The sequence below is a fragment of the Panthera leo genome, chromosome A2 (assembly GCF_018350215.1).
Source record: "Panthera leo isolate Ple1 chromosome A2, P.leo_Ple1_pat1.1, whole genome shotgun sequence".
In the NCBI taxonomy this organism is placed as follows: Eukaryota; Metazoa; Chordata; class Mammalia; order Carnivora; family Felidae; genus Panthera; species Panthera leo.
In genome coordinates, this window is record NC_056680.1 from 142,654,585 (window position 1) to 142,682,332 (window position 27,748).

The 27,748-nt window shown below is 40.0% G+C and overlaps 1 protein-coding gene across 1 annotated transcript in view; it reads right to left on the minus strand.

Moving 5' to 3' along the window:
• Positions 1–24,625: 24,625 nt before the first annotated feature.
• The window catches only part of ZNF800 (zinc finger protein 800), a 39,973-nt gene continuing 36,850 nt past the window's right edge, over positions 24,626–27,748 (minus strand). Inside the window, exon 6 of the mRNA XM_042923695.1 lies at positions 24,626–25,177. Within this exon, the coding sequence (XP_042779629.1) occupies position 25,177 (1 nt within the window). The 3' untranslated portion in view covers positions 24,626–25,176. The remainder of the gene's footprint in view (positions 25,178–27,748) is intronic.

The window sequence follows — 27,748 nt, forward strand, 5'->3', positions numbered from 1 at the left end:
TATGAAGAAAGCTGACGTGAATATACTTCGGCAAGTCTTTGGGTAGCCATATTAATTCCCCTTAGAATTTCACCTGGAAGTGAAATTCCTGGGTCACAGGGCAGATGTCTATATAATCTTATGAGAAACTGCCAGACTCTCTTCCAAAGTAATCGTACCACTACACACCCCCAGCAACCACGAATGTAAGAGAGCTCTGGTTGCTCCGTGTGCTCACCAGCCTTTCGTGTTCCATCCATTTTCTTCTCCCTAATTTAGAGAGGGGAAACAATAATTCCTTCTGTCTTTACCTTAACACTCATAATAGCATTCCTTGGGCACTTAGTATTTGCCAGATGCTGTGCTAAGCACATGGCCCCAATGTATAGGGCTTCCTTTATTATTATCATCGTTTTATTTGTGAAACTACTGCTACTTAGTAACTGTCAAGGCCACACATCAAGCCAGTGGTACCACCTGTACTTGCCTGACTCTAACACCCATGGTTTCACTTTTCTCAGTTTACTTATTTATTTTTAGAGACAGAGCACAATCGGGGGGAGGAAGAGAGAGAGAGGTAGGGAGAGAGAATCCCAAGCACTGGGATTCTACACACTGTCAGTGCAAAGCCCAGTGTGGGGCTTGGACTCACGAACCATGAGATCACGGCCTGAACCTAAATCAAGAGTCAGACGCTTAACCGTCCGAGCCACACAGGTACCCCAAGCCCGTGGTTTTAACGTCCTCTACGATAGCACATCCTGGGACTAGTGCTAGAACAGAGAAAGATTTCACATTCGGAGCTACTGTCTCTCCTTTCTTCCGCATCACTAAGTCTCCTCCCATGAGGCATACAAGCCCGCTTTGGTTAGTATGTGCAATAACTGGAACAAATTCAAGACTTAATGGGACTCAGAGACACAGTTAATCCACCTGCGTGCCCATGAAAAATGCCACCGGTTCCAGGGGCCACGGCACCATTCATTCTTCCAGTCAGAGAGTCACCTCCCCCAGGGTGCCTGATGCTGTGCAAGACTCCGAATTCCAGAGAAACTAACGCGTTTCATGGAACCTAAAATGCCACCCTTGTAGGGACTACAGAAAAATAAGTAACACTGCTTTCTTATCAGGTGGAATTTGTATTTTATACTTATTGAAAGAATTCCTTTTATACTCAGAGACAGGTGTCAAGAAACCTGTGCTCACCTGATCTTGATCTTTTCTAGCACTGTTTCAATGATGGAATAATTTCAAAACAGGTCAAAGAACACCTGGGTTTGACTAGAATTTACTAACCACTTTGACTAAACTCACACTTTGTCTCCCTCCATAAAATCAGAAGCTACTGGAACTTAAGGAGTTTCTACTCAAAGGTAGCAGAAAGCTTCTGATGAGTTCATGTGTGATGTCTTCACGGCAGGCCTGCACCAGGCCTGATTATCCCCACCAGCTTCCCTCACTGCTTTAAAAATCTGTCACCTAGTCCAGGGGATGTGAGAAATTCTGCCTTCAGGGACTTTGCTTGGCTTACAAGAGGTAGTCATTTTGCATATACCAAAAGAAGAAACATACCATAGCTTCATCTGCTTGCTTTCTTAAGGATTCTTCTTGGGTACCTTAGAGCATTTGGTTTTACTTTGTATGAAAGGGTAGAATTGCAGTTATTCCCCTAAAAATGAATACTTGATTCCCTAATTCCAAACGTAGGTCCTATCGCTTTGTGTGCTTTTCTTTGTACATAACTTTTCAACGCTGAATCATAGAGAAATGTTTTTGAAGAATTCTTTTTTCTTGACCAATAAATTTATTCTTAGCCAAAGAATTTTTCATGAAGAATTGAGATTTTACTGGTCAGTTTAGGCCTATTCCTGAACCCTGAGGGTGCTGGCTACCTTCTGAGCAACCTGATCTTTCTTCCAAACAAGACACATTTTAAGAGAATTCTATCTTTTCTTTTAAACTCTGTTAAGTTTCTTCTTAGAGACAGGATTCTCTCATGTAGCAGCATGAGCTTTCTCATACAGCTCTTCATCAAGCCTGGGCTTACATTTTTCTTCAAGTGTGGAAATCATTATCTCTTCTAAGCACCCAACCCATAATATGTTGACCATGTACTTCTGCATGAAATTCATTTCCTTTCGAATCGTAACCAGGGAATCATTTGGTGATTGGGAAGGACAGAACACCTCCCCAACCTCAGCCCCCTCAAAGGCCCAAAAACTTTGTCCCTAAAGGAGTCAGGCAAAGGTCCACACCTGAGCAGCACATGAAGGCAGCAGGCTGACAATCTGTGCTTCCCACATTCCATCCGTCTCCAGTCACCTGCACCTCACTCGGCCTTCACAGAACTTGTCCACACCACATGTCCTGCTGCAGCATGGCTTCGAAGCCAACCTTCGCGTGCTGAAAGGTTTGCGAGTGGAGGCCACGGACTACCACGCCCTCGTATCCAGGCAGAGTGAGCCTCCGCGGGGCCCACAAACTGCTGTCCTGCATGCAGGTGGGGTGCCCGTGGTCTCACCTCGGCAAGTTGGTTAAGCTCAGTCGGTTAAGCATCTGACTTCAGCTTAGGTCATGATCTCACGGCTCGTGAGTTCCAGCCCCACATTGAGCCCCCAGTTGGGCTCTGTGCTGACAGAGCCTGGAGGCTGCTTCAGATTCTGCGTCTCCCTCTCTCTCTGCCCCTCCCCTGCTCATGCTCTGTCTCTCTCTCCTTCAAAAATAAACATTAAAAAAAAAAATTTAAATCAAACTCAACGTGTCGTGCCAACAATGTACATCACTTGATTGTCGAGAGGACTGGATGAGAAACTGTGACCGTGTGTGTGCTGAAAGCCAATGACACCATGTCACCACTGCCACTCATGTCGGGGTGTAAAATGTAAAAGAAACAAAAAACTCATCTGGAAAGGAATGAACCGTGGAGGACTCCAGGAAGTCCAGGGTTTATCTCCTCGGAGCCTACAGGCTGTCTGAAAAGAGTCGGTTCCACTGTCATTTCAGGGATCACTTATACACATAAGTGACAGTGATCTTTAAAATTCCCTTTTCTGCTATACAGCTAAAATAACGGGAATAAATTTAATGTAAGTGGAAGCTTAAAGAGTAGTACCAGTGTATACTGCTGAAAAGAACAGTGGGTCTTAATTGGCCTTATGTTTGGTCATTTAATGAGAATTTTTGTTTAAGGGACAACTTAAAATGTGGCTTCTGGTCACAGCCTAGAAAAGTATTGATAACTTGCATTTCTGCAATAAAAGCATGTGAAGCTCTAGTCTATGAGTAGATCTTTAAATAGATTATGAATTACTCCAAACTTCTAAGTAATTAAAGGAAAAACTCATACCGAAAACCAGTAAAAGATTAGCCTTGAATAATAGAAGTTCAAACAGGACCCTAACTGATAGGTCCAGTTTGTTTTCTCTGTCAACATTGGCCCTCTTTCTGTCTTTAACCATAATATATAATGTAGTGGGACTTTCAATGCCCCATTATATTGTAAGTATTTTGCTTTTATTAATTTATGTTCTCCAAGAACACAGAGTTAAAGGAGTCCCACGGATTCCATTTGATTCATAATCAAGGAGTCAGCATCAAAAGATAAAGGTAGTGTCTGTGGCCAAAACTATTAGATGTCAGATATGTCCCAGTCTTTTGCTTATCCAATTTTTAAAAAAAAAAAATTTTATGTTTATTTATTTTTGACAGAGAGAGAGACAGAGCATGAGCAGGGGAGAGGCAGAGAGAGAGGGAGACGCAGAATCTGAAACAGGCTCCAGGCTCTGAGCTGTCAGCACAGAGCCCGATGCGGGGCTTGAACTCACAGACCGTGAGATCGTGACCTGAGCCGAGGTCAGGTGTTCAACCGACTGAGCCACCCAGGCGACCCCTTTTGCTTATCCTATTGAACCACACTCTCTTTCCATTTTCAATTCCATTCTCTTCATTCATTTCTATTAACTTGCTCAATCAAAATGAACTGAGTTTCTTTGATGGGGGCCCCAGAACAGTGACAGCTCAAAAGCAAACCATTTCTCTTTTAGCTCCTTTATCATCTTTTCAACTTACACGGGAACTCAGAGTATCAAAAAAAAAAAAAAAATCTTTTTTAAAGAAAGCATGACATTTTTTAACAGTCTGATTATTCTAAAGCATTTGCATCAGCCAGGAGATCAGTTCTTTCATGATGGATTTTTTCAAGTTACAGATCTCTACTTTTCCCTTTGGTTTCTTGATCTTATATATATGATACAGTGCTGAGGTGGGCATCTCCTGGAAATAGTCACATGCGAGAGGATGATCACCCAATTACCTAGAGATATCTCCTGGACAATTAATCAAGAAAAATAATTTCTGACATTCTATTGAATTTAATGCACTGCCTTACATTCTAAGTAGTCAGCAAATATCTAAATTATGAAGCATGAACAGGAATATTTCTGAGGGCTGTGAACTTGAAGTCTTAGCCTCACTGTTCTTTCTGAGCCTCAGTCTACCTTTATTAAACACAGACCTTCTACTGACTTAAAAAATGGAACCATGTAATAGCCAAAGTGCTTTTGAAAGATTAGCATTAGGCCATTGCGATTGATTTCTTGTGCACAATGATTAATAATCATTATAGCATAGAATAGTGAGAAGTCAGGTAAGTAAAACGATAGCAAACTACTTTTAAGTGTTGCTTTATCCTGAGAAACTTGGGTTTGCATATATCATTTTCAGATTTCTGCTAACACTACCAGCAAAAGCCAACAGAGGAGAATTAATTATATTATTTGCATGAAATCTGATTTCTACAAAGCACTTGACAGTATTTTTTTAATTTTTTTTAATGTTTATTTATTCTTGAGACAGAGAGAGACAGAGCATGAACGGGGGAGGGTCAGGGAGAGAGGGACACACAGAATCCTTAGCAGGCTCCAGGCTCTGAGCTGTCAGCACAGAGCCCAATGCGGGGCTCGAACCCATGGACCATGAGATGATGACCTGGGCTGAAGTCGGATGCTTAACCAACTGAGCCACCCAGGCGCCCCACACTTGACAGTATTTTAATGAAAGAATAGTATAAGAGAAAATTATCAAGCAATCAAATAAATTAAATTGCTAATTGCATATCCCTTTTAGACAGAAACAATGCCGTTAAAGAGTTGGCATAGAAGTAAAATTGCAGATTTAAGGTTTATAATTTGGGGAATAGTTTTCATTCAGCTCAAAACCAATAAACTGGTCATTAAGCACTGCCACCACAGTTCAGACTTCAAATTTTTTTTGTTTTGCTTTGTTTTTTTATTTCTTTCACTAACAAGCAATGAAGCTGTTCACAGGGGAGTTCCGCCAAGCATGTAAGCACTGGGCTGTTTACAAATGAAACTGCAGTCTGACTTCAGGCAGGTCAAAGTAGAGATACTTTGAGCACAACCACCCAAGTTCCGCGCTATAGTGAGCTGGGCTCTGACTCTTGTTTGTTTTCACTGCTACTGTAACAAATTATCACAAATTTAGTGGATTCAAATGACACAAATTGATTATCTTACCTCTCTGCAGATAAGAAGTCTCAGCAGGCTAAAATCAAAGTGTCAGTGCAGCTGTATTCCTTCTGGAGGCTCTACAGGAGAATCAATGTCCTTCCTTTTCCAGCGTCTGGAGGCTGCTCACCTATTTTGGTGTATTACTCCAGCCTCCGCTTCTGCCATCACATCTTCTCGCGTTTTCCTGCACCCCCCCCCCCCCCCCCCCCCCCGCTTATAAGGACGGCTAGGATTACACTGGGCACACCTGGAGAATCCAAGCTACGCTCCCCATTTTAAAACCATTAACTTAATCACATCTGTTTTGCCCAACCCTTTTCGCCATGTAAAGTAACATGTATGAATTCTGGGGACCAGGCCTGGACACCTTGGTGGGTGAGGAGGCGCATTATTCTGCTGACCGCACCCAAAGAGTACTTGTTGGCCAGCAGCTGGGAGCATGAGCCAAAGGAGGCAGCCCCGTTGGGTAATCTGTGCCCTGGGGCCACGTCATAGCAAAGGATGCCTTAATGTTTTCTGTTGACCAAATGACAGGGACAATGGGAGTAATGGAGGAAGGATAGTCAGACAGTGTAGGGAGCAGACATGCTGCAGAGGAGAGAAGCCAAATGTCGCCATCTCTCAGGCAACTAGGTAAAGAGTCAACAACGAGCTACATCAGTGCTCTTCAGTCTGAGAACTGCTGCTGGTCCACAGACTGCTTGTTATTGGTCTATGATGTTGAAAAAGTACAGAAATCGAAAGTAAGCTTTCAGAAAATTGTATAGCACTTTGACCGAGTAATTTAATGTCTGTAGAATGTGGTCATTTAAAAGGCGTGTTTATATTTTCTCTGTCTTTGTTTCATTTTGTATGTCTTTTTTCTGTTCATTTTATTTTACCCGCAATTCATTTTTATTGTATATTTTCAAAACAATCTGTCCACAGCAGATCGGAAATAATTGGAAACTATTGTTCCCTTTTTCTTTCACAGACCCAAAAATCCTGGTTCTTCACCACAGATGGCTTTTTAAGAAGCCCTGTGCTAGGGGAGGGTGCATGACTCACAGAAGGGAATTCTAGGTGAGAGGCCCCTAGAAATATCCAAGGAGCTAGAATCAACTGTAAACACCTGCCAGGCCCAGTAAACTCCACACCAACTCAAGACACTCTCAACTCATTAAGAACTTTCCTGGCCCCCTTCGCTTCCTCGCTCCCTGTGCTCTGACCCTAGAGGCTGGGCAAGCTAGGAGAAGGTAGGAGCAGTAAACCTGGAAAGTGGGGAGAAGCCTCCTCATCCTCTTCCTCCACCACAGCCTTTGGGGAAGAGACTAGGGGAAGGCCCAACCTTGAATCAAGCTTGGATTATTGATTATTACAGGAGACTAGACATTTTGATTACTGACTTGAGAACGTACTTTGTGGTTAAAAATGAATATAGGACTGTTTTCGTTGTGTAACGGTGAACAGAAAATTCGTGACAGCTGCCCAAGTTTTTATCCAAGGCCAGGACAAGAATAAGCCCCACAGAACCACTGTAAAGGGAGAGCTGACAAGAACAGAAGTCACTTTATGGTTTCATCCCTCAAGTCATAATTGTTCGACCTAATAATTATGTAATTCTTAGATATAGGACAAGTCTTAATATAGAGCCATTATTGTAATGATTTAAGGAAGGTTTCTCAACCTCAGCAATATTGCCTACGGGGCCGGATAAATTTTGGTGGGGGGTGGGGGAAGTCCTATGCATCATGGGATGTTTAGCAGCATCCCCCACCTCTAAACACCAGCACTCCTAACCCAAGTTGTGACAACCAAAAATGTCTCCAGGTACTGCCAAATGTCTGCTGGCCGGCCAAAGGTGTCCCCAGTTAAGAGCCACTGAACTAAAGGAAACAATAAGGTTCTTCTTCCTTTCCCCATCCAATAACTACCTTTCTGCCAAGATTCAAAGCACCTGAAATCGCATCATTCGACACATTCCTTGCCCATTCCAGGCATACTCTTTTAAGTCCAAAGTCCTCTGAGAAAGGACAGCTAACTGTCATCAGTCACTGAAACATTACTGTGAATGGGGTCATCACAGAATGATCTATTTTTATTTTAAATATTTATTTATTTTGAGACGGAGACTGAGAGAGAATGAGTGGGGGAGGGGTAGAAAGGGAGGGAAAGAGAGAAGAATCCCAAGCAGTTCATGTGGGGCTTGAACCCACTAACTGTGAGATCATGACCTGAACCAAAATCAAGTCAGACACTCAACCAACTGAGCCACCAAGGCGACCCCAGAATGGCCTGTTTTTCATGGCCTGTTGTCTAGTCGAGATGAGATGAGTAAGACACAAAGATCTGAGAAAACCTGTTGGTTCCTTCCATTTCCAAATCATCTCTTCTCCCCATCTTCTTCCCACCTGTACTACCAACTCTCTCTTTCAGGAATCTCACCTCACACCTGGATTACGGCAGTAAGTTTTTACTATATCCTCCAGCACCAGTTACATGTCCCGCAAACCCACCCTTCACATTGTCCTCGGAATGATCTTTCTAATCATGCCATGTCCTTACTTGGAGGTCTGTAAATACCTGCCATCACCCAGAGAAAAACATCCAAGCAATGTAATAAGGCATACACCCTAATTCCATCCATAGGGAATAATTTCAGTCCCCCAAGTCTTTGTGCCCTTGGCTATTTCCTTTCTTTTTCTTTCACCAACCGTTTGTTCACTGGGAAACTCCCACTCAGTCCTTCTGGTTCTATTCAAGCACTTATGTCCTTGAAAATAAACTTTTCTGAGTCCCTCAGCAATATTTAAGTGCTCCTTTTTCCATGATCCCAGATAACAGTGCGTGTATCTTTAGCATAGCAGTTTCCTCTCTGTATTTAATAATTTTCTTACTGGATAGGGCACGTGGGTGGCTCAGTCGGTTAAGTGTCTGACTTTGGCTCAGGTCATAATTTCACAGTTTGTGAGTTTGAGCCCCACGTCGGGCTCTGTGCTGACAGCTCAGAGCCTGGAGCCTGCTTCGGATTCTGTGTCTCCCTCTCTGCCCCTCTCCTGCTCACCCTCTGTCAAAAACAAATAATAAAAAGACATTAAACATAATAATAATAATCTTCTTACTGGATTTTTTTTTTTCTCCACTAGACCACGAGCTCACTGAAGATAAAAAAAAAAAAAAAAAAAAAAAAAAAAAAAACAGTCTGGTTTTCCTGAAGAAGCTCATGGCATGGTTTACAGACCCCTACGTGATCAGGCCTCTGCATCCTTCCCCGATCTTATCCTGCCACAGTGTCCATCTTGCTTCCAACTCCCACACCACACAGACCTCCATTCAGTTCTAATCCATCACGTTCTCTCCCACATCCAACCTCCCCATGCGGTCTTCTCTCCTCTTTGCAATGTCCTTCCTCTCATCCTGTCTTGAATGCTGTCCCTGGAAACTCTGCTCATTGTCCACCTCTCAGCTAAATGGCACTTCTTCCAAGAACTTCACCCGAACGTCCAGACCAAGGGAGGCCCCTCTGATTCACTCCTCCAAGACACTCGGAGTTTCTTTTCGCACCATTTTTCACTTGTTACAAAGTGTGACTCTCGTGCCACCACAGTCAGGCATAAAAGATGGCCTATTTCTTTAATTTCCAAGTAAAATTGAATCTGATTCTGAACTTCTCACTCGACGGGGGTGCGGGGAGGGGAATCATGTTTGGGGAAGGCTTTTGGAACCCAGAATTCTGGATGCTCCTGGAGTGCTTAAGACCCTTAAGTGGAGCAAGGGCCTCTAGGCTAACCCACTGAGGTCTATGGTCACTACTGAGATACTGGCCAGGTTGTGGTTCATTCCGGACAAAAGGCTCCAGTGCTTCATGCCAAGCTTTAGGGCTGCATCAGGCTGAATGTCATGGCACCCAGGTTCTATCACCCAAGTGGCACCAGAGGCCACTTTCCTCTGAGGCCCTAAGACTTCCCAGTGTGCCACTGCTCCCAGGATTGCAACTTTTGCTTCTAGCCCCCCAAGCACCAGTCTGACCCCTAATATTTGCAGGGGCAAGCTTGTGTCTCAGACGTCCAAATATTTTAAAGTTACACACCAAGAAAAAACCATGAAATGAGTTCTGTTGTTCTATGCTCACACATATATCTTCATAATTTCCTAGAAGACCACATTTAAATCAAGAATTCTTGGATTCCTCAGAGTCCCATACTGGAGCATGGTGGCCTAGTCATAACCGGTCCCTATCCCACGGTCCCAGCTGCATCCCACACTGTGCGGGGCCTCACATGGACCTGTATGGACTCTCCAGCCTGCAGAACCAAGCTGTGTCCACACCCCTGCAAATGCCATCCTTTGGCCACTTTTGGGCCCTATGAGTGTTTGACTGATGGCACAACAGGATGGACCTGAAGAAGCTCCAGACAGCTGTGTGGATTGAGACTTTGGAGTTCCGGGCACCCAGAATATACTCTACAGAAGAGGACTCCGAGTCCAGGTGGGCATATTCCCTTGGCTCCCCAGACTCATTTGTCCTGGCAAAGTAAGAGTAACCGAACAAGGGCCCTGTAAAGCATGAGTCCCAAAACAGAGGCCTCTCTTACCTGGATCTGAGGGCAATCCTGAGATCAGATCCGCAGGCCTAGCTGGGACTACCTCTTTCATACACAACAATAAAGGCACCAGAAAATAAACTTGTTCTATTTTCTAACTCAATTGAGAATTATACTATCCGTACTAATTCAATTATTACTGCTGTGTGGAAGCCAAGTGAAAGTGCCATCAAAATGTTGCTAGCTAATAAACAAAATCAGTATTTCCTGAAGTTTTATAAAAAAAAATATTAACAGTTCTATTTAAAAAAAAGTATTCTATAATGAAATGTTTGAAATGCATACTTTTAAAGCAAACCTTTTACTTTAATGCAGAACTTCTCAGAGCCTTCAGTATAAGAATATGGCCGTGAACCTCCAGATTCACCAATAAAGTAGGCAATATTCCCCAAATTAGTATGGGTGTGTGGGTGTGGGTGTATGCATACACACACATGCACATGCCTGCACACACGTGCATGAGATTTCTTTCAGCACAAGAATGTTGAAAATGCTATCAATCAAAACAAAACCTTATTATCAGAGTTCTTGAGTGCAAGTGACAGAAACTACTCATTCCAGTTTAAGAAACAAAGAAATTACATAGAAGACTACTAGGAGAGTCTTCAAAGACCAGGTTGGAAAAGCAAGCAGTCTGGGCAGTGGAAACCACAGCAGGAAGACCCCAATCCTTATACTGCTAATAGTGAAATAAATTAATTCCCAATCATCTACACTTCCAATAGCATAGGAAAGTTCTCACAAAAAACAAGTGAAGACACAAAACCAAGATGCAAAGGAATATGATCCCAGTTCTATCAAAAAGAAAGAAAGAGCAATGTACAGAAACAGTCCTAGAAAAAAATATAAAAAATGTTAACAGTGTTTTTTTCTGAGTGATAGAGTTACAGATAATTTTTATTTATGTACATAAATCTCATTTGTAATTATAAAAATAAATGTTTTTTAAATTACTTTTTCCAAGTCCAAAGGAAAATTGTTCTTAATGCCAAAATTTTGTGACAAATTCCATACTCACAGTTTTCAAATCCTTCTTGAGTTCATATACTTTGATAATGAGTTTTTCTAATTATTAAATGATCATATAAGTTCCATATTATGAGGATTTGGGGTTCAATAAATATTTTGAAAGCTCTTTCTTGCCTTTTATGTGAGTAACTAGGACATTATAGAGAAATCACAATTCCAGTAAATTATTGGTATTAGTATGCAAAATCCCTCTTGTCAATAATTAGTATAGACACCACTAGTTGGGAGTTTTGGGGAGGATCTTGTAAGAAGGAACTCTAGGTAATGCTTGCATATAACTTCATATAAGACCACTTCACAGATAGCTTCGCTTTTTCCAAACAAAGTTAGCTCTTTATTAAAATAGCAACATAAATATTAATAAATTTATTCTTTATTAAAAAGAAATCAGGATTCACAAAAACAAAACCTGACAACACTATCCTAAATAACACCAGTCAAAAATGAAATAAAAACAGCAATTATAATCCATTATTTTAAAACAGCAACAATTAAGAGACTACATACCAAAACTTTTGAGATGCAGTCAAAGCTGTTCTCACAGGTAAATTTATAGCCTTATATATCCTATTATTAAATAAGAAAGAAATAAAAATAAATGAACTAAGTCATCAATTACAAAGAAACATTAAGAAAACAAAACAAACTTAAGAAAATAATAAAGAAGGAATTAATTAAGAGTAAAAGTTACATTACTGATGTAAAAAATAGTCAAAATAGAATTTATGACATAGCTACATGTTGGTTCATTTAAAAGACTGGCAAGTCTAATAAAAAAAGAAAAATGCAGCTAAAAAATTAGAAATCAGAAAGGAGCTATAACTATAAATATAGAGAAAAATATTTTTAATTGCAATAATTATATATAAAAGTCTGCTGATTTTAAAATTCTATGAAAATGCATTATTTTCTCTAAAAATATTATTTTTTAAATTGATACTCAAGAAATAGTAGTTAACCTCCCTAGGCCAAAGTTATGGAAGAAAAACTTCAATGTTTTCAGAGTAATCTTCCACTCACCTACCCTGAAAAAAAGTTTGGAGTCTAAACAGTACTATGGGTGAGTTCTTCCAAATCCTCAAAGAATAAGCTATTCCTATACTCTATACTAATCTAGAGCAGAGAAGATGATTTTTTGAAGCTGATAAAAATAGAATTAAAAAATTTAAAACTACCATCCAATCTTATCCATGAATATAAATGCAATTATCCTACATAGAATGTAAGAAGCTGAATTCAACATTATTATATTATACTGAAAGAGGAAAAAGCCCACCATAATGAAATAGGAAGCATCTCATGCAGAAATAATCCAACATTAAGAAATCTATTAATATGATTTATTGTAATAATAGGTCAAGGAAGTAAAACCATATGATCATCTCTAGTTTCCCAGAATATGTTTAATATAATTCAACAACTTTCAATAAAATGCTTAGCATACGTGAGCCAGGAAACCATTTCCTTAACCTAATGGAGACCTCTATTTCAATCCAACAGCTAACATTAAAAGTGGTGAAATACTAATGACATTCCTCAAAAGTCAGGAATAAAACCAAAATTAATACCATCATTTATTTAATATATGAGGTATAAATATTGTAAAGGAAGAGAGAAAATTATCATTAATTACACTTCAAATGATTGTCTACTTAGAAGAGAATCAACTAGGAGGATTAATGGAAGAGTTCAAAAGAATTACCAAAAATCAATAGCTTGAGCCTACAAGGAGCAACCAGTTATAAAACATAAAGAGAAAATGACCCCAACAAAGATATGGCATATCTAATGATTAACAAGAAATATGGAGGACCTACAAAATTACCAAGGAATATACCTTGGTATATTGTATATTGGTATATTGGTATACCTTGGTATATACCTTGGAAGCCTTCAACAACCTTGACATGTGACAAGTTCCTGAATGGAGAAATTAATATTACAAAGATGGCAATTTTCCTCCAATTAATTTATAACATTAAAGCAATTCTAAACAAAATGCTAATAGAATTTCTCTTGGAACTTGACTGAAAGACAGCTAAAGTTTATCTGAAAGAATAAATGCACAAATAGAGCTGAAAAAGAAGAGTAAGGTTTGCCCCATTAAAAAGTTAATCACATAATAAGGCAAATTATGGAATGACAGTAATTAAAACAGCATGGCTCGGGAATAGAGAAGACTACCAGGCAACCAACAAACAAACAATAAATCCAGAAAACACTCCAAGTGTATTTAAGAATTTAATATTTGGTAAATGTGGTTTAAAACAATGGAAGAGGGAGTTTTCAATAAACGATGATGCAACAACTAAATAAATAGTTAGAGCCTTAATCACATCTATATCAAAAATAAATTCCATTTGGAGTAAAGATTTCAATCTTTAAAAATTAAGAGAAAAGAAAACATAAACAAATATTTATATAACATTGAGATGGAGAAGACTTTTTTAAAACATATCACCAAGAGCAGAAATCATGAAAGAAAAGATAGATTTATCTAAATGGAAAATGTAATATTTCTATATATCAAAGACATCATGAATTAAATTGGTACATATATGACAAGGGGCATAATGTCTGCAGCATATTGAACAAATAGTTGATTATTTTAATATATAAAGAGCTCTTAGAAATCAATAAAAAGTGAACTCCCAACTAAAAAATTAGCAAAGGTGTTTATTTGTTCCTTCAACAGGTATTTATTGTGCATCTGATATGTGCCAAGTTGTGCTAGGGGCTGGACATACAGTGTTGAAGAATCTAGACATCCAGACACAGTCTCTTCCCTCATTCATTCCAGAATGAGAAACAGACACACATACAAAAAGTAAATAAACAAATAAATAAAGTTACAAATTGAGAAAAGGGATTGAGTAATGAAGGAAACAAATAAAAAACTGGGAGAAGAGTGGTGAGGACTACTTTCAAGCAATGCTGTGGGCAGGGCTTTCTCAGGATGTATTTAAGTGTCACATAAAGGATAGCCAAGGAGAGCAGCGTAAGCAGAGATAACAGCACTTCCTAAGCCCCTGAGGTGCAAAATAGATCTTGGCATGTTGGAGGAACCAGTGCAGCTGCATCACAGTGGGCAATAAAGAGGGGAGCATGGTTGGGGGTGGAGAGAACAGTAAGGGTCAGTTCACACAGCACTCTGTAGGCCATGGCAGGGGGTTTAGCTTTTATCCTGTGAGCAACAATTTACTCAACTCAAGTTATGATCATAGGTATGACTGGCTATCACAGTAATCAAGTGAGAAAAAATACTCATCAGGATTAAATAATAGCATTGAAAATGGAAAGAAGCAGACAGATTAAAGGTGTATTTTGGAGATGAAGCTCATAGATTATGCTGGCCTATTTGATGTAAAAAAGAAGTCATCAAAGAATCAAGGATGACTCCTAGGTTTCGAGCTTGGTTGTTGGATGGCGGTGCTACTTACTGTAATAGAGAAAGTGAGAGGAAATAGGTTTGGGATGAGAATGAGGAATTAGATTTTGGACATGTTAAGTTTGAAAGATCTGAGTCATCCAAAGGAAGATATTAAGCAAACAATTAGAAAGAGTCTAGAATTTACAGGTCAAGGGGGGAAACAAAGTTGAAACCTTTAGCACAAAGACAGTACTTAAATGGATGGAAATTGTTAAGACTGTCCTGAGAAAGTACATGGAAAGAAAAGAGGGAGCTGAATGGAGGTGAGAGAACTCAACTTCTCAAAGCCTGGCAGAAGAAGTATAACACCGATCAGTGAAGGAGGAGGAAAACCAGGAGACGACAGTGCCTTGGATAGGAAGACAGAACATTTAAAAAGCAGAGAGTGGTCAAGGTGAGGACAGAAAGGTATCCTCCTTTGTTAGGATAACACGGAAGTGACTGGTAATCTTCACAAGGACACTTTCAGTGGTGGCGCAAGGGGAGTCACATTGTGGATTGAAAGCAATTGGAAGATTAGATGAAGACAATATATAAAGATAACTCCACAGAGTTTGGTTACGAAGGAGAGCTGAGAAATGGCTATTGGTGGGAAAGACGTGGTTTAGATTGAGGACGCTGGAACATGTCTGCAGGGAGATGAGAATGATCCATTCAAGACAGGGACTGATGATATAGAAGAGAGAAAGGGGAAAACCTAAGGAGAAAAGTCCTTGGAAAGGCGACAGGGAATGGGATCCAGAGCACAAGAAGAGGGGCTGGAATTTGAAATTTCCTCCACAGTCACAAAAAGGAAGGAGGAGGTTACCAAGGCAGCTGGGTTGGGAGGTTGGAGGGTAGGAGGGTTTTGTGGCGGGAAGATGAGGAGGTTTTTATGCAGTATCTTCTCTTTTCCAAGGGAAGTTTGAAGTAAACAGGTAGGAAGGGATCAGAAAATTTGAGGAGAGATGAAAAGGTATATGCATTAGAAGTGGGAAACTGAAACTACAGTGGGAACAACAGCACCAATTTGAGGTTGGAAATCATGAGTTGAAAGTGAAACTAACTGCATTGTGTGATTTTCTTAAAGAAAATGTTCGGTTGTCCCAATAAAGCCCATGGAAGGCAGATGGTATAGTTTGTCCAGAGCTGGGAGTTTACAGGGAAAGTAAATTGGAAGAAATTGAGGTTAAAGATTGCTGAGAGCACTATATTTCAAGGATTATAATGATGGACTGTGGCATCCAGGCTAGACAAGGAAGGAAGTGAATCTAGAACAGGGGCTGATAGTGGGGAAAATGAAGTTAATGAATTAGCTGTCAGTAAACAAGGGATCCAGAAGGATAGGAAGATGATCAGAGTGGAATGTCTGAGAACCTGTTAGCTCAGGTCCTTCTAGAAGCAGACACCAAGGCAGGCTTCAATTTGCAAGAGTTTTATTGAGGGGACATCTGTGAAGGAGAAAAGTAAGGAAACAGGAGCAGGGAGGGGAAGGACTTCATACCATAATGCAAGTCTGACACCTATGAAAGGAGAAGGGGATCCAGCAAGAAGAGCCTTAGACTGCACGCAGCCCGGTTCTAAGAAAGTTCAACCAGGCTGCTGAGGAGTCCCCGAGACAAAGTTGCTCCTTAGAGGAGTCCTGCATGTCACATGAATGGACCATCACTAATACCCACACGAGGCTCAGTTAGGGACTGGGAGTAGCCAGGAGGAGCATGGCTTCAGTGCAAACCCAGTCGTGGATCTCCCGGGATGCAGTCTAGAACCATGGGGGCAAGGACTGATTCCTAGGGGAAGAAATGGTCACTGGGGATGAAGTTACGAGGAGGGAAGTTACAAGGATGTTGGAGTTCGAGTTCAACCACAGTTACGCATTACACACTCCAGACTGTGTCGGTGACCCCGCAGTCATCGGGGATTTGCACACTCACTAAACCAATCTCTGGCAGACAGTGGGGCAGGGGTGGGGAGGAGCTTGGTGATGATAGGATTTGAGGTGAAGAAGACTAAAGCAGGAGCTGGCCTTTGAAGAATAACGAAAGAAACTGCCTAGGAAGTGGATAAATTACAAGGAGGGAAAGAGGTTGCTACCGTCCAGTGGGAAGATTCTTAAAAAAAAAAAAAAAAAAAAAAAAAAAAAAAAAAGCCGGGGTTTTGGCAGGATGAGGAAGTTACGCTCGGAGAGCAGCAAAGACTAGCAAGGAGGCCAACCTCCCGACCCGCCGGCCCTAAGGCACACGGTCCTCCTGAGGGGCTTCGTGGGCAAGAGTTGCGAGGCGAGCCAGGTTCGGTCACAGCGAGCGGGTGAAGGGAGGTCTGCGAACAGCTGAGCACACCGCGGAGTTCGCTGCCGTCGGAGCGGACTTGCCCGAGCCCGGGACGGTCTGCAGGGCGCGCGGGGAAGAAGGCGGGACGCGGCGGGGGCGCCTGAGGTCCTCGGGCGGTGCGGAGCGCCGGCGTGGTCCCGCCGGTGGCCGGGCGGCGGCGCTCACGGCGGCGCGGGCTTCCCGAGGCCGCGGGCGGCGTGCTGGCGCTCCCGGGCGGCGCCGCCGCGGAGCTTGGCGCGGCAGCTGGCGGCGGCCTGGCGCGTGGTGACGGCGCCCGCGGGCGGGCAGCGGCTCCCCGGGGCGGCCGGGCGCAGGGCGGCGGCGCTGCGGGGCGACGGCTTCCCGAGGCTTCGGCCCGCACGGGCGGCAGCGGTCCCCATGGAGAAAGACAAAGACACGCCGGTTAGAAACGGGACACACGCGCCGGCTCCTCCCAGCTAATCCGGGCGCCGCAAACCCGAACTCCGCGCGATGCCGTTTCCGCCCAACAGGTTGTCTGTCCCGCAGACGCCCAGAAACCTGTGTCGCTCGGAGGAAAACGGCCTCCGGCTGAAGTCGCGTATGTGTTTTAGCAATCAGAGAAAACGTATCAAAACCCTTAAATCGTTTCGTACTTTGACCCGATTCTCGTTTTAGAATTTTCCCCTAAGGAACAATTATGAATACGTACAAAATTTCCATACAGGGCGTTCAGTACAGTATCTACAACAGGAAAAAAAAACAACAAAACCAAAGGCGAAGAAAATTAAAGAAAAAATTTAAAGAAAAACGGGAACTATCCTATATCCAACAGTAAGATGTCAGTCGGATTATACTCTTTCTTAGAGTAGATATTAGCCTATCAAAATAATGCTGGGAAATAATACCTGATCACATGGGAAAGTATTTATACTAGACGGAATGAAAAAATCAGTTCTCATCCCCATTTGTAATGTGTGTGGAGAGGTGTATACTTATGTGTGTACATACACAGCACACCACACGTGTATAAAATAATGGAGACAAAAACCCCAAATGGTCATCTCCAGGTGATGAGGCCGCAGGTAATCTTGATATGCTTCCCAAATTGTATACAATAAGCATATTTTTATAATAAACAATACACTTAATAAAACTTTATTCCCTTCTTATGTTCCCATTCTTTCTCCCAAGTCAAATTTCTGAAAAGAATCGTATTGTTTAGAAAACTAGTGGACATCAGGTTTTAAGAATGAATGGATGGTCCCCAGTAGTTTATCTCCCTGAAAGGTACTGAGTACATCAGAGTATTACAAAGCAGCTTGTCTCTTAAATATTACGCAGTTAACCATAAGCAGTGTCTTTTGTGAAGTTATACCTTATTTTACTCTAGTAATCATTTCTACTTCAGAAAAAAAGGAGGGAAAAAAGCTTTCTGGGTTTCTAACAAACCTAATTTGGTTTGTTAGACTTGGGAACACAAAGTTTACTAAAAACAGAAAAAAACAATTATATTTTTGGAACAAATGTTTTACAGAATACCAACGTTTTAACAACATATTCAATCATTGTCTCTTTGACTTCAAAGAACTTAGTGGGAGCCAAATTAAAATGTTACAATGAACTAGTCTAAACATCTTGGTCTTCCAATATAATACATTTAAATTTTTAGCGGTCATTAATACCTAGGAAGCCTGGTTTTTGCTAAACCTTGTCCCAGGAAAATGCATAAAGATGACCATAAAATTATATTAATATAATATAGGGGTGGGATTCCAGGGCTGTGTTGTTAATTTGATACAAGATACATTATAAGTTCCAATGATATTTTTAATTTTTTTTAATGTTTTTTTATTTTTAAAAGATAGATACTCACACAGAGTGTGAGTGGGGAAGGGGCGCAGAGAGAGAGAGAGAGAGAGAGAGAGAGAGAGAGAGAGAGAGGGAGACACAAAATCTGAAGCAGGCTCCAGGCCCTGAGCTGTCAGCACAGAGCCCGATGCGGGGCTTGAACCCACAAACTGTGAGATCATGACCTGAACCAAAGTAGGACGTTTAACCGACTGAGCCACCCAGGCGCCCCTTTTTTAAAAAAAAAATTTTTAATGTTTATTTATTTTTAAGAGAGAGAAGTTCCAATGATATTTTAAGCAGAAGTGACCTCAGAGTTGTCAGGTTGATTTTACTTAATGATGAACAAATCCAAGTTTAGATGTTTATTACAATAGTGCTTAAATCAGTGATGACCTACTCAACCACACCATACTGCAAGTTTCCTTCTCTCTAAAGGTACTGGATAAAATTATCATGTCTAGAGGCATACTTTTAGTAAAAGATTTTCAGAAATAAAATTTACAGAGAACAAATCCTGAGAGGCCAAAAAGTTTGTATTAACTAACTGTTCCTGAACAAAAAGATGGTTTATGAGCTTTTTAATAAAGCATTTCTTCTCCAAAAACCTTATTTTTCACCAAATCAGTTAACATAAACAGGATTGAATACAGATACGCAAGAGCATTTATTTTTGGTGCTATCGTCTTTCATTCTCCATACAGTGAGTCTATTTGACATTTTTGAGTACTGTTTGTCTCAGTACTGTGCTTAGACACTAAGACCAAAAGATTACTGAGGGTTCCTACCTTTGAGAAGCTCTATCTAGAAAACTGCCTTCAGATTATTAGGATAACTCAGACCCTGGACCTAATCTGAATCCCTATATCACCCTTCAGTCCTGCCAAAGCTTTATTTCTCACATTCTTCGCATGAGCTTTCTAATTTCCCATGATTCCTTTGCTCAGATTCATCCACAGCATCCCACTGTCTTCACACTAGCTAAATTATTAGTTCTTAGCCTTTCAGGAAAATCAAAGACCAGTCTGAGATTCTGATTAAAGATATGGGCTTTGTCCTCCAGAATTATGCACAGAAATGCATACACCATATACTTTATTTCACTGCACTGGAAACTGATTTCCTGAACATAAGCAATGTATAAAGAACAATATTTACAAAGGATTATACCTCCCTCATATTGTTATTTTTCGTAAAAGAAAAATGGCTTCCTGAAGAAAATTAATTTAAAAGCTTCTAACTGCTCAGTAGTAAATTTCAATTATATTTGGCTTATTGAAGTAAAATTATGATATGGTCTTTGATACAGCAACACGTACGTCTTCTTTGATAATCAGTTAGAACTTTTTTCTCCATGGCAACAAGCAGTGAAATCTTTGAATCCCAAAGGTACACAGAACCCAAGCAGAATTCCAAAGAACGCTTTGTCAGGTTAAGGTTACCTCTGTACTGCAACACTAAATTCCTCCAACACTTAAAAAAAAAATTTTTTTTTAAGTTTATTTATTAGAGAGAGAGTGGGAGGGGCAGAGAGAAAAGGAGAAAGAATCCCAAGCAGGCTATTCACTGCCAGTGCAGAGCCCCATGCGGGGCTCAAACTCACCAACCGTGATATCATGACCTGAGCCAAAACCAACAGTCAGACGCTTAACTGACTGAGCCACCCACGAACCCCTCCTCCAAGGCTTTCAACCTAGAGTCAAGTAATGTTATTTCCCCTGCTTTCAAATTAAATTAAGACCTCTTGAAAGGCAGCAAACCTCTGCCTAGTAGAGAAAAACATCATATTCTGTTCCTATTTCTTGGTAGTACCTGTTGGAAAGGTAGTGACAGCAGCTGATACGGAAAGTAATGAGACACAGTCACGTGTGGCTAGCCTTCCCTCATCAAAGCAGGAAAACCATGACGTATGCCTGATATGATGGGTGCACATTTGCCCTCAGAGTGCTAGTATTTTTTTTTCTTCCATTTGAATATTAGAGAGAAAGACAGGATTATTTTGAAACTGTTGACAGTCTTTCCAATTTCCAAAAAGGGTCCTAAAATGGAATTCTTTCTTGAGGGCATCAGGGAGCACATGAAAATGTGAAGCTTGATGCACTGAGAGGCATCAATAGTTTATCCAGTTGCATGCTGAACAAAAATGGCACAGCATCCGTTTTCTTCTAATTCTGGAGTTAGTGGTATTTGACAGAAGCACTGCTTCAATTCTCTTTCATGGACCATATTTAAGAAACTCTATACCACTCCACTCCCCTATCATGTATGATTATTTCTCACCTCTATGCTTTTGTTCTTGGCATTTCACCCATCAAAAAAATGTTTTCTCCCTCCTTACGTCTATTCAAACACTTTCCACCCCTCAAGACCCAGACCAAAGCCACTCCCGACGAGCTTTCCCTGATCATTACAGTCTGAAATGATCTCTCCACTTTCTGAACTCCCACAACAGTAACTACCCAGGACCTTTGGCTCCAAGTGTGGTTCTGAGACCACCAGCTTCAAAAATGCACCATAATCTGTATTTTTACGAATACCAGAAAAAGCTATGGCAATGTCTCCACTGTTTTCCTAAATCATTCCGCCACTCTTAAAAGAATAACTGATCCCCAGATGGATGGAGAGGGGAAGGCTGACAATGCTCATTGTTGCTGCAGTGACCAACTCATCTGTTCCTTTCTGTACCCATTTCCATACAAAACATTTTGATTCTCCAGCTGTGTGTCCTACCTGTAACGTCACTGTCAACTGCTGAATTCACCACCATCATACCTCTCCCTCTGGGTTTTTCAACCATTACCTCCCAATTCCATGGCAATCCTGCTATTCTAAGAATCCAGATGCTGCTACCATTTTCAAAATAACTTTACATTCTATGAGAAAGAATTTAAGCAGAGCTTGAAATGAAGGTAAGCATGATTAGAGGGAAAGGGCTATAACTGAAACATCATCTGTTCAAATAAGATATAAAATTATACATATTCTAGAGCTAAGCAGTAACTTGAAGATCATCTCTTTTAATAGACTCACATTGCAGATGGGGAACTGTGGAGAATGAGGTATTTGGGAGCAAAAAACTGAAACTTGAAAAAGAAAGTCTCAAAAACAAAATGGTAGCAAAGTCATTCAGAGCTAAAAAGGATTGTCCTAATTAGCTTATGGATTCCATATTAAGGGTAAATGAAATTAAGGAGGGAGTTAAAAGACTTAAAGAATAAAGAATGAAAAGAGCTCAAAGTGTAAAAGATGAGACAGATCAGTCATCTAAAGAAATGGCCCAAAAGACTGACTTTGATATTACAAGTATCAATGTGACCTGAACTCAACACCAGTTATACTTATTAATATTAGTTATTATTTAATTACTGTATGCCAGGCACTGGGCTAAGTGTTTTATAAGTATTAATGCAAATTTATTAAACTCCAATGGAAAAAAATGTGCTAAAGGAGATAGTCCATGGTAACTATGTAAGAAAAGAAATCAAGAAATCAAAAGCTGGCCATCTGTCTGCAGCCTGGTCTAGTAAAAAGGATGCTCTGAAATTTGAACATCTGAGTGGCAAATATATTCCTTGGGAAAGATGAATGCATCACACTACCAGAACTTGCTGATTTGGGTCACTGTGAGCTGACTCAATGTCCATCAAGCAACCTTCTGATTACAATTTAGTAGACTGTAGATTTGCCTGTTTGGAGAAAATACATGAGCCATAAACATGAGAAGCCAGTGCGTCTGATACCTCTCCCTGCAAATTAAAAAACTAGCACTGTAATATTTATACACCAGTATCTAGGAGGCTCGTTAGATGACACAGTTCTCTAGCACCCAGTCACCTTGCTAGATCAACCAATAATCAAGGCCAGCCTTAGAAAGTAATAGCCATGTCAAAGTGACCTGTGAGGCCTGGAGGGGAGGCTGGCCTCTCTATCTTGTTCACCATCTTCAAAATACAATGCTATGTGATTTCGAACACATACTAAACACATACACGTGCACATGCATACAGCGCACGCGCATGTGTGCACACACGAACCATTTAGGAATGAAAATGATGGAAAAAGGAGGACAAAACATAGTGTTTCTCCAGACTCCAGGGCACCACCTTGTGAATTCAGAGCTTTGTTTTTACAGCAGAAAAGGCTCAAGATTGAGGATTGACTGATTTAGAGACAGAGAGAGAGAGAGAGAGAGTGCAAGCAAGGGAGAGGGGCAGAGAGAGAGAAAGAGAGAGAGGGAGAGAATCTTAAGCAGGCTCCACACTCAGTGTGGAGCCCGACATGGGGCTTGATCCCATGACCCTGGGATCGTGACTTGAGCCAAAATCAGGAGTCGGAAGCTCAACCAACTGAGCCACCCAGGTGCCCCAAGATTGTTTTTTTTTTAGTAGCACCAATAAGTATTTATTTCACTTGTTAAAAGAAGTTAGCCACCTAAGGAAAAAAAATTCAAGTAAAATTTAGACATATAAATTTATACCAAACAATAAATATCAAAACATTTCCCAGGTGCCTGGATGGCTCAGTCAGTTGAGCATCCCCCTCTTGATTTTGGCTCAGGTCATTATCCCAAGGTTGTGGGATCAAGCCCTGCAGCAGGCTGAGCGTGAAGCCTGCTTGAAATTCTCTCTCTCTCTCTCTCTCTTTCTGCCCCTCCCCAACTTGTGTGTGCTCTTTCTTAAAATAAAAAAAAAAAAAAAACACTAAAAAAAAAAATTCCCATGTCTCACACAATACACAGTTATTTAAGGGTTCTGGTTTTTGTTTGGGATGTTTTGTCAGTTTTTGTTTCCTGATAATATCTCCATAGAAGAGAGACCTAGAAATATAGCAAGGTTCTACCATGACTTAATCACAATTTTTGACAAGACTTTAGCTCTCAATCTTACACCAAGAATTCCAAAGTCAGAATGCAATTAGAACTGTCCAGTTTGAAGATAATACACATAAAAGCTGCACTAATGCTATAAACCTCAAAACTACGATCTTATTTGTTCTACTACTGAATCTTAACTATTGTGAAAGTATTACGGAAATATACTTTTAGTATGATTAACTTTTTTCCAATCAGTAATGGAATTATAATTAATACTGTTTTCAAACAGAATTACTCAGTAAACAATGCATTGAGAAGTACTGCCACCTTTAGGGAGAATGCAGGATTACTGTCTAAAGTAAAATCCAAATATAAATACTTAACCTCTATAAATCCTATCATGGACATCTGGCATGGGACACATTTTTTTTTAGTGGGTTTGCCTTTTGTGATATGGTTTGGTTGAAAAGATCTAAAATCAAGGAGTTCTTTAGGCCCCATTAATCTCTAATAAATAAAGCAATAATTGCACTGATACATAAGTTAGCCAAGAGAAACCCAGAATGATCAAAATTAAGAATACATTTTTATACAGATGATCATGAGTCATATCAAGAGTAACACATATAGTTACAATCCATTTTGAGAAACAAATGAAAAATTATTTCTGTTATTTGCATATGAGGTTGGAGATTTAAAAATTCAGAAAATAGGGGCGCCTGGCTGGCTCAGTCGGTGAAGCATGCAACTCTTGATTTTGTGGTTGTGAGCTCAAGTCCCATGTTGGGTATAGAAACTACTTACAAATAAAATCTTTCTAAAAAATGGAAAAAAAGGTATTTAAAAATTTAGAAAATAAACATTTGTGGTTTGGTATTTATAACATCATTGCCTTTCACTGGCACTGAGAAAGATTTTTGTACATACCAGAAAGATTTTTATACAAGTCTAAAGGTAGATCATTTCCCTGAAAACTGTACCTGTCACTTCTTTTTCAAATGAAAATTTCCTAATTAGCTGTTATTGGTAACTAGCAATAATAATTATTATATATATTTCACTTATCTTTTAACTTCAACATATACCATAAAATAAATCAATAACCATGATCTCTTTCTGAAAGCAATGTGAAATACTACATTATGGTCACATAAGAAACTCAATGTATACTAGAAACAAAAAATGATTTAATAATTTGTCCATTCATATGAACAAAAACTATTTGTTTAAATGATAGACAATATAGTAACATGAAAGTTCATGGACCAAAGAATAAAAATATCCAGTGTCCACAAAATTCAGACATACTGCCATGTGAAAAAGTGGGGGGAAAAAGCAAGGTACAGAAAAGTGTATACAAACATGCTACCATTTGCATAAAGGGGAAGGTATACATTTATATGGTTATATATACATAGGACAGCTCTTGAAAGCCCAAGAAACTGGTAATTTGACTCTGGGGTAGAGAATGAGAGATGGGATAGGAAGAAAACTTACCTTTCACAGAACACCTCATAGTACCGTTTTTTTGTTATTTTTTTTTTTTACATGTATGTGTCATTACCTACTAATCTTTAAGAGATAGCTGGCCTCTATTCCTGAATTCTTCATTAACTACACATGTGACCTTGTGCAACCACTTACCTCAACTTTTTCCACTTTAGAATGAGGGTATGCTAAATCTCTAGAGTCCCCATCTGCAATTCAACAGAATTATGGCTCAAAAAACAGCATATACAAAATGCCAGGTGGCTAAAAAAAAAAAATAACTATAAGCCTTACTTTGCAGTGACTTATATAACACAATATTGTAATTACTTACACTTCCGCCTGCTCTGTTCCCATGAGGCTATAAAAAAAAAAAAAAAAAAGGCAACATAGCAAGCAAAAGAGTCTGAGAATAAACTTTCTGTTTGGCAACAATGTTTCTCTTCTTTCTTTCAGGTTAATCCTCCTTTTTTATATATCTAAACTATGGCTTCCAAGATATAGACTCCTAGAATATACTTGATAAATGAACAAATATTAAAAATAATTGTAAAAAGGTAGAATTTTTGCAGTAGAGTTTAAAAATGGATCCTAAGAAAAAAAGCTGAAAAATCACCTCCTATTCCCATAAAGTTAGCCCAAGAATCTCCCAAAATCATTGATAATCTTCATAAACAAGATACTAACAGAACCAGAGTAGCCAAGAGGAGAGCAATAGAAGGTTTAGACCAAAGTAGGACACAAAGAGGTGACAGAAAAGACACCCAAACTGACAGCTGGAGAACAGAAAACAGGAAGAGGCCTGGGGATCCGTTCATTCATTATCCCACATGCTGCGGAGAAAAACTGTTGGGCCTCAAAGGGCTTAGAGTCTAATCGTGGGGCACACTCTAAATAACGATGCCATAGTAACACACAGGGTGAGAGTGAATAATAAGTGGTAAGGTAAATGTTGTGAGTTCATCAAAGGAAGAGGTCACCATGGGTTGGAGCTGCCAAGAACAGAGTCACAAAAGAAAGAGGATTTTGAACCCTGTGTGATAAGCAACAAGATGATGGCAGCATGGACCAAGTCGGCGCTCGTAGTAGGATGATGAATTTAGTTTTAATCATACTTTGATTTTAAATGGTAACTTTGCCAAACACGTGAGAATCAGGGTTGGCAAATTTTCTCTGCAGACTCCTACTACGTAGGAGTGACGACACACTAGCACTGTATCAAAAGTGACTGAACAGGCTAAATACAAGATCACTATGCATCTAGATGCAACTTTTAATAGGGCAGGGCGCTGAGGTATGAGAAAACGTTTGGCAACCCTCTTCCAGTATTTTCTTGCAAGTACCTAGCATCATTTCCTATCACAACCTTCACACACTTAGGAGTCAGCTCCACCCAAGATACACAAAACCGGGAAATCAACAGGTGCCAGTTTTACTTTTCTATCGATTAAGTCTGTGAATTGGGGCTAGCAGATGAAATAAAGTGCTGTGGATTTTACTGCATCAGAAGGAGTGCCAAAACAACACAAAACAAAGCAAAACACTACCTTCTATCTCCCAGTGATCTAGTAAAGCTAAGAGAATAATGTTTAACCACTTAATATACTAATTTTGGCATAACTTCAAGGTATTCATTATCTTCTGGATAAAGAATCTGGGTGTGTTTTTGGTAACATGATAAATCTTGTAAGAAATTTCTACACAAAATGTCTAAAATGTTGGCACGGGGCAAGAAAGAATATCAACAAATATAAAGGTTATTAAACAAATGAAGTCCTCAGTGCAGACAATATGTATTCTAAAATTCTATTCCACTCTGCATTTTTGTTACAAACTTTCAAGTGCCGAAATACCTTTATTCAATAATCTTTTAGTGACTTACTGAGGTGAAAATGGGTATATTGAAAAAAAAGCAATGTTTAGAAACAAATTTATTTAGAAAAAAAGATTTGAAACAAGTCTTAAAAGTTTATGATTTAAAATAATTCTACACAGGGCGCCTGGGTGGCTCAGTCGGTTAAGCATCAGACTTCGGCTCAGGTCATGATCTCATGGTTCATGGGTTCGAGCCCCGCGTCAGGCTGTGCTGACAGCTCAGAGCCTGGAGTCTGCTTCAGACTCTATGTCTCCCTCTCTCTGCCCCTCCCCTACTCACCCTGTCTCTCTCTCTCAAAAAAAGAAAATAAACATTACAAAAAAAACACTTTAAAATAATTCTATGCTATGGCAATGTACCTTGTTTTGACATGGATATTCAGTTTATGCTAATGCCCATTATTAAAGTTCAAATAACAAGAAAATGAAACCATTTTCAAAACATTAGAACAGAAAACTTTAAATGTTCCCCCCCCATTTTACTATAGATTATAAGGTTATAATAAAATGTTGTTTTATTATAGCTGTCCTCTTCTAGTTCAAGTCTGTCAGCATTTCTATTATTGACTTTAGTTTTTAAGGGTCCTAACTCATCCATAAATTTACTCTATTAAAACCTGACACAGAAAGTCTCCCAGGAATCCTTCCCTTCAAAGGCAGATTTTAAAAGTTAATCAAAAGTTGGACAGCTCAAATGGTTTACAGTACAACGTCATTACTTTCAGCCCCAAGCAGGGCTGACTTCTTAAAACTCATTCTACACACTCTCCTCAACATCCATTGGTCCGTGCCAGGTAAACAGATTGTTCCATGTCAGTTCTGAAGGGACAAAAACCTCCACTTGCGGAGAATTCTAGCGGCTATCTAAATGGCAAGATCTAAAGTTCCATTGTTAGATTCTCCCT